This window comes from Erpetoichthys calabaricus, chromosome 11, assembly GCF_900747795.2.
Source record: "Erpetoichthys calabaricus chromosome 11, fErpCal1.3, whole genome shotgun sequence".
NCBI lineage: Eukaryota > Metazoa > Chordata > Cladistia > Polypteriformes > Polypteridae > Erpetoichthys > Erpetoichthys calabaricus.
Genome location: NC_041404.2, coordinates 123843418 through 123851891, shown reverse-complemented (window position 1 = coordinate 123851891; position 8474 = coordinate 123843418). Strand labels below are relative to the sequence as shown.

The window sequence follows — 8474 nt, the reverse complement described above, 5'->3', positions numbered from 1 at the left end:
AGGAGGATTGAGAGTGAGGACTGTGAAACAGAGGTGGGTGGACTATTTTAATGGGATTAATGACTGGCATGACTGAATGACTTAGTGTAATAGCCACCTACTGTCAGTACTGAGGAATGAGAAATATTCCCTAGCATCTCATAATTTTAAGAGTTTGTAGCAGGAGTCAAAATACAGCAAATATATTTATGTGTTGTAAGTTGTGTTCTGAGATTTTACTGGTAAAGAAGACAAAAGTTGTAAATTAGTTATACTCACTAATCAAAATACTGGAGAGTGATGATGTGTTGAATTTTGATGAACACATGCAAGTAAAAATTTCATTGTACTCTGTACATGTGACATTAATGATCTTAGAATTTTTACAGTTGTCAGCAACGTCAATCTGAATTTGTAGACTGCATAAAGAAGTTGCCTTTCCCTGTAAAGTGTAAGCTGACCTCCTAATATCTCCTCAATCACTCCGCCCTTCAGCACTCCTACTTCCCCACCGTCACTCTCCTTTATGCCATCACCACCTTCCTTAGTTTCCTTTCACAATTCTCACAACTGTTCTCTGTAGCATGACCTTCACAATTACCCAAACAGTAAGACATTCTTTCCTCTGCCTTTGTCCAGCCAATCTTCATGCCCCTCTTCTTCATTCCCACATCACATTTGCACTTTAGTCTGTTTCTTTAATACCCCCCCCCCCCCCCAAATTTGTACAACATTTAAATGGAAACTGCAATTAACACCGAAGTGGTTTGTGTGGCCATCTTCTTTCTGGGACAGACGTTCCTTGGAGGGCCGCACCATTGAGAGGCAGAGGTGTGAGTTCTGAAGTTAGGTCTTTGGGGAGCCCTCACATGAAATAATTAGCGCGCAACCCCCCCCCCCCCCCATTTGTCCTACTTTGAGAGGTGCGGCTCAGAGACACCATTCGGCTCTACCAGAACAGACTGGTTTTCAGCAAGTGCACCATGAGGGATTTTTGTGACCTGTCTCAGTGCTCTGATGGGTTGCTGCTCAGACCACCTCTGTGCCTCACTTATCAGGTTTAAACTGCTTCAGTGCTTCACCTAAGGGGCTCCAACTCTATAATATCTGCAAAGAGCTAACTATGAAGAAGTTCCTTAAGAACCGCAAGGTTCGAAAGCAGCCTCAGTTAGACATCTCTGAGTCCCGGATGGTAGGCAATGATCTGAGTAAGTGCTTTTAGGGGTTTGCTTTTGGGGGTGATCTGGTGGGAGAATAGGGCTGATGCTTGCATTTAAATTTTTCTGGGCCAACCATTTGGGGTGATTGTGCAAAGAGGGTGCAGTCTCGATCCTGATGTGAAAATGGGCAGAGCATTTAATCAAGATTCCAGAACTTATTCTTATTAAAGTTGAGCAAAAAAGGCTGGTGACCGTGAGGAGCACTACCTTGCAGTATACAGTTTTTTTGCCTGGGCTAACTAAAACTGACCACAGCTCTCCACTAAAGTATCTTTCTACTCTTTTGCAGATTTAAGCATGCCAGCATCAAACCAGGGTTGGCCGGAGGACTTTGGGTTCCGCATCAGTGGTGGTGGGCCGTGCTACATCCTTTCAGTGGATGAGGGGAGCAGTGCTCATGTGGCAGGTCTGCGTCCGGGAGACCAGATTCTGGAAATTGAAGGCCAGAATGTTTCTTCTATGACTGCTGAGGCACTGACTGATGTGGCCCGCCACTGCAAGACTGTACCACCAAGCATTGGAGTGGTCTCTCGTATCCAACAGGTAAGCCTCTTACGTCACATGTCCAAAAGTGTTTATATAAACTGACTCTTGCAATATGTTTTGGAGATGTCCTTGCCTCCCCACCCAACCTTGTGCTGAGGCTGAGTAAAAGGCACTAGAAGTACTAGACTTCCAGCTTACGACTCACTCACACCAAGTGCCTGATGTGCATTAGCTCTTCAGTGCCCAGCTATCATTTTGGTGCTTCTCAGAATGGCAGCCCACAATTTACTTGGTGGTTGTTTTTATGTTCCTCACAGGATGATAATTGCTGAGTTAAAATGTTAACAATTATCAAATGATTTTGCAGGTGGACATCCCTCCTGGTGCAGATGGTCGCTTTGGCTTCACCATTGTAGGAGACAGCCCCCTCCTTGTTGAAGACTGCACTGCTAGCTCACCTGCCTATGAAAGTGGGTTAAGGGTTGGCGACTATGTGCTAGAGGTTAATGGAGTTCCAGTTAAGCAACATGAGGTAGCAGCTGCCATGATCAAGGCCTCACATGGCCGCAACCTTAGGCTTGGCATTCTGTGTCTTGGCCGGAGGCAGAAGAGAGCCAGTGGCAGCATACGAGAAGGTGATCAGAGTGGCAGTGATGTGCACCAGGACCGTAAGAACAAGGCACTGGAATTCAACAGAAAGGTACCCCATATGATAACTTACCTAATGCTGTATTTTATTCTTATTTACTTATAATAACTTTAAATGTCTGGATTAAGGATGCCAGCTATTTATGTTCGTCTTTTTGTGCATCACTGGTGTTACAGGCCATCTGTCTTCATCTTGCCTCTGTTGACATCTCTAGCCCTGAAGGCTGCCTTTATAGGCTGACTTCTTGCAAGTGACCTGCATGTTGTTTGTCACCCCAAGCTGAAATGTTTGTACATCTCTGATAATGTGTGTGTGCAGTTTCTGATTCTGCATGCCAGCTCCATAAGCCAAGCTCTTGCAGCAAACATGTGCACATCACTGATACAACAACCACATTCTCCATGCTTTCTCTCTGCATCAAACTTCTGGGCTTTGGGTAATCTATTTATAATTATCTGATCATGAAGATCACCTTTTAATATCCTGAAGCCTAGGTTTTTTAATCTAGATACCCATACTAATTTCATCCATCTAATCTGTGTGCAGCTCTCTGTAGGCTAGCTCTCTGCAACATACCTGGCTGCACATTTCTGATTTTGCATACCATTTCACTTCAGCTAACGTGTGCACATCTATGATACAATAATCTCCACCTTCCCAGTGCACATATATGCACGAAGCTCTATCCGTGCAGGCTGTCTTTTTCTAGGCCAACTGTCTAAATGCCATCTAAGAAAACATTGAAAACTTTACATGCTATCCTTAGAGCTAATTTGTACATCCCTGTTCACCTGTTCTTGAATTACTAGCAGTGTGGACTGTCTTTCTAGACATACATGCTACAACATACCTGGGAGCACATTTCTCCAGCTGCAACCCAACTTGATAAATCAAACCGCTGAAGCTTAGCTCTTGTAACTGACAATAGAGCCCTGACTATTCATGCCAAATAACTGGCTACACAAGCCTACTTTATAGGCCATCTCTTCACAGCCTACCCTTGCATACAGTGGTGTGAAAAACTATTTGCCCCCTTCCTAATTTCTTATTCTTTTGCATGTTTGTCACACAAAATGTTTCTGATCATCAAACACATTTAACCATTAGTCAAATATAACACAAGTAAACACAAAATGCAGTTTGTAAATGGTGGTTTTTATTATTTAGGGAGAAAAAAAAATCCAAACCTACATGGCCCTGTGTGAAAAAGTAATTGCCCCCTGAACCTAAAAACTGGTTGGGCCACCCTTAGCAGCAATAACTGCAATCAAGCGTTTGCGATAACTTGCAATGAGTTTTTTACAGCGTTCTGGAGGAATTTTGGCCCACTCATCTTTGTAAAATTGTTGTAATTCAGCTTTATTTGAGGGTTTTCTAGCATGAACCTCCTTTTTAAGGTCATGCCATAGCATCTCAATTGGATTCAGGTCAGGACTTTGACTAGGCCACTCCAAAGTCTTCATTTTGTTTTTCTTCAGCCATTCAGAGGTGGATTTGCTGGTGTGTTTTGGGTCATTGTCCTGTTGCAGCACCCAAGATCGCTTCAGCTTGAGTTGACGAACAGATGGCCGGACATTCTCCTTCAGGATTTTTTGGTAGACAGTAGAATTTATGGTTCCATCTATCACAGCAAGCCTTCCAGGTCCTGAAGCAGCAAAACAACCCCAGACCATCACACTACCACCACCATATTTTACTGTTGGTATGATGTTCTTTTTCTGAAATGCTGTGTTCCTTTTACGCCAGATGTAACGGGACATTTGCCTTCCAAAAAGTTCAACTTTTGACTCATCAGTCCACAAGGTATTTTCCCAAAAGTCTTGGCAATCATTGAGATGTTTCTTAGCAAAATTGAGACGAGCCCTAATGTTCGTTTTACTTAACAGTGGTTTGCGTCTTGGAAATCTGCCATGCAGGCCGTTTTTGCCCAGTCTCGGAGTCGTGAACACTGACCTTAATTGAGGCAAGTGAGGCCTGCAGTTCTTTAGAAGTTGTCCTGGGGTCTTTTGTGACCTCTCGGATGAGTCGTCTCTGCGCTCTTGGGGTAATTTTGGTCGGCCGGCCACTCCTGGGAAGGTTCACCACTGTTCCATGTTTTTGCCATTTGTGGATAATGGCTCTCACTGTGGTTCGCTGGAGTCCCAAAGCTTTAGAAATGGCTTTATAACCTTTACCAGACTGATAGATCTCAATTACTTCTGTTCTCATTTGTTCCTGAATTTCTTTGGATCTTGGCATGATGTCTAGCTTTTGAGGTGCTTTTGGTCTACTTCTCTGTGTCAGGCAGCTCCTATTTAAGTGATTTCTTGATTGAAACAGGTGTGGCAGTAATCAGGCCTGGGGGTGGCTACGGAAATTGAACTCAGGTGTGATACACCACAGTTAGGTTATTTTTTAACAAGGGGGCAATTACTTTTTCACACAGGGCCATGTAGGTTTGGATTTTTTTTCTCCCTAAATAATAAACACCATCATTTAAAAACTGCATTTTGTGTTTACTTGTGTTATATTTGACTAATGGTTAAATGTGTTTGATGATCAGAAACATTCTGTGTGACAAACATGCAAAAGAATAAGAAATCAGGAAGGGGGCAAATAGTTTTTCACACCACTGTATATTGCCAATGCTGAATGCTATCTCACTCACATCCCTGGAGGGATTTTGCACTTCATTTACAGTATGCTATAGCCCCACTCAATATTACAGTTCCAAGCATTTCAAATGTGTGCAAATTGCTAACAGTGAAGGCAGTCTTTTTACAGCAAAGCTGTGAAGCCTACCGACATGTTCATTTTAAAAATATATAGTGTTGTCTCTCTATATTCTGGGTTTTTGCACATCACTAATAGTGTTGTCCCAGTCTCATAAATAATCTTTGAAGCTGTCCTGTATACAAGTCCTTAACAGTGATGGGCATCTTTTATGCTGACTCACTGGATCTTATTTAAATGGACATTTCAGATCCTACATGTGCACATCATTGACACTTTAGCCCCACTCACCATACCAATTTTCTGCAGTTCCCCTGTGTGCCATTTTATAACAGTGCAAGCCATGTACCTTCAGATCATCTGTGTGATCTCTAAGAATCTTCACCATGCATTATGCCTATGTGCACATTTGTGGCACTGCATGTTGTATTACTAAGTAGGTAGAGCAAAGTAGCATACAGTATATCCTCTCAGTTGTTGCTGCACCCCCAAGCACAATTTACTTCATATTTCAGATATTTTATGGACAGACAATAATAGATGACAGCTTTGTCAATTCAAAAGTTCAACCTGTCTAGTATACAGTAACTGGGGACAGGGAATGAGAAAGGGAACAATTACCGATTTTGGATTTTATAGGTAAAAATGGGTTTGATTTACAAATGGGTCACAACTTTGAGACACTGCATTTGTTCAGTGACTGTTCCATTTAAAAATTGCTGTAAAGTGATAATTGAAGGAGCATGGGGTTTTGGAGTTAAGCTTCTGAGAATTGTACATAAGCGTAATTAGTGGACCTCAGTTTACAATTATTAAATACTAATTACAATTATTTATTTTCGTCAATAGAGTGTTTCATTTACATATAAAAATTCCTAGTCAAATTGATCAAAATCTCAGGTTGGGACAATCATTTATGTAAAAAATGGGGATGAAAGCTGAATATTTTTCAAGGCACTGAGTATAGTAATAGTGCTGGGTCCCTTCTGTGTATCCCTCTTCTTTCTGTGTCCTGCTGAAATTTTCACTTATGCTATTTCTCTCTAGTCTCCTTCCTCACCATTTAATTGTGTTTATCACTGCCCAAGATGGCTGTTTCATTGCTTTATGCCTATGTGTACCTACGTGGCATCTCACTGGGCGGTCACTAATAATTTGCCAGACTCTTACCAGATTGACTTTCTGGCTGATTTTCGTAATACAGTCTAAGTAATTGAACCATATATTGGGGCCCTAACTCTCCAGACCAGTGCATATGTTCCTTCACTTTCTGACCCAAACTCTCTCTAGGTCACTTGAGTAGACCTGCTGGTTTTTCTTGGGTCACTTTCACCATGCTTCTCTCTGAGGATTATGGCTGCAGCCATGCAGCAGCAGGAGCTCAGGTATCTTTAATCTGTGTTGTCAGCCCTGTCTGACATAGGATTATTAGTGTAGGCCACGTGTTTCATAGATAGTCATTGCCTGGGAGGGTATCTCACATGATTATATTTCAGCTCAGATATTACTAGTTTCTCATCAGTTTGAGCCCCAACCAAATCAGTATCTGTGTGGAGTTTACAGACCTTCCCCATGTCTGTGTTGCTGTTTGTAATGTGTTTTGTATGCTCTGGTTCTTCCCACACCCTAAAGAATAGAGAATTTGTTAATTGGCAAATCTAGAATGACCTGCTGTGTGTGAGTGTGGGTGTGTGTGTGAGTGAATGTGCCTGGCAAACCTCATTTTGCTTTAATGCTGTCACTATATGCTCTAACACCCTGTGTCCCTGTTACGAATTAAGCTTGCTTAAGAAATGGATAGATAATAGTATTCGTTATAAATAAAACATGGGCGAGAAAATGAAGCATCAGTTTTGGTGCTTTGTTTTTCAGTTCTATGGTGGTGTTTCCTAAGAGGCAACTAGTGAAGCTTGGTTGGGTATGTAGTGCAGAAGTCTGATATAGTCTAAGGCTGAGGCAGGGGTGAGCAATGTCGGTCCTGGAGGGCCACAGTGGCTTCAGGCTTTTGTTCCAACCCTGCTGATTAATTAGATAACAGTCCTGGCCAATAACAGTTCTTATGGAATTTAATGTCACGTTGGTGGTGTTTTATCTCTGCAGTGTCAGTTCATTCTTATATTGCAGATATTTTCATTTCTAAGAATATTGTCCAAATGATTTGAAGCCTAAAATGAATGAGTAGTTTTCAGTCCTTAATCTTTTCTCTTCAGTTTCTCTGTAACTGTTTAATTAAACCTGATAGTACACCATCAATACACACAGGTATAAATGGAAACATGCTAGATGGAAAACTGCTGGTTCCTTTGTCATTTGTATCTTATTGCTTATAAGGAGCCATTAAAAACAGCAACTGCAGCTGTTTAAGACTAAAATAAGCAATTAAGTGTTTGAAATCTTAACAAGCAAGACAACTAAAATGAAGCAGAAAAATGTCACTTGAGCAATAAGTGCTTTATCAGCATAATTTACTTATCATTAAGCAACTGGGATGGAACAAAAACCTGCAGACAGAAGTACAGAGTCTTGCAGACATGTTGCAGCCCTCCAGGACTGACATTGTCACCACTGGTTTAAGGTGATCTTTTCTCCCACTTACAGATCGAAGAGGTGCTTGGAGACCATCCAGATGTCAAGGAGAAACTGTTCACGGTCCTCAAGCAGTATGCCTCAGAACGCAGGGTGGATTACCTGGCATATGCTCTGCCCATGATTCTAAATGGAGACCATCAGTTTCAGCTGATTGACAGCATAAGGTATCAGGCTTTGAGGGTGTTGGTATGAGGGTCAGTGGGGACCTTTAAATTTCAGTCACATCTGCATGTTTTAGAGTGTCTAGATCATGAGCTGAGTGTGGTTCCCCTGTGGCCAGTTCACATCAGTTCAGCAATTTTGCCCTACTTCTGTTTTTCTGCTTTTATCACTTCCAATGGCTGCTCTCTTTTTGCTGTTTTGGCCCTGAGCCGCTTGATATCTTCTAATCCATCACATTAATTTCAAAATGGCCTTTGCTGCAGAAGCATATCTCTAACCACCTCTACCCACATTATGCTCCTTCCCCAAAGGAACAGCGTCAATCCTGGGGCTTCACGGGCCCTGGCACTGCCCAATGCAGACAGCAAATGTTTACAAGGATTAGAACCTCTGTTAGGAAATCTGCATGTCCATCTGGCATAGCAGAGAGCGGGCAAGGGGCTTAATCCCACCCTTCCCCCCACTACCCCATGTGTCATGCTGGCATGCCGCTTGAGCAATGGCAGTAAATGGATTTGTGCCCCTGCTGCATCTTATTTCTTCAAGTATTAAAGTTTTATTTTTTTCATTTTGCAGCTTAATACAGCTGTACTGTATTAGGATCTTTTTGCATTTTGTTGATTTAAAACAAATCCTCTTCTTCACTCTGCAGAAAATGATGGACTGAATCCATAGCA

The 8474-nt window shown here is 42.0% G+C and overlaps 1 protein-coding gene across 1 annotated transcript; it reads left to right on the top strand.

Annotated features, from left to right (window-relative positions):
• Positions 1–978: 978 nt before the first annotated feature.
• Positions 979–7827, top strand: LOC127529730 (delphilin-like). Its single transcript, XM_051934322.1, has 4 exons — positions 979–1187; positions 1489–1742; positions 2053–2385; positions 7645–7827. The coding sequence occupies exons 1-4, from the start codon at positions 1103–1105 to the stop codon at positions 7825–7827; spliced, it is 855 nt and encodes a 284-aa protein (XP_051790282.1). The 5' UTR covers positions 979–1102.
• The last annotated feature ends 647 nt before the right edge of the window (positions 7828–8474 follow it).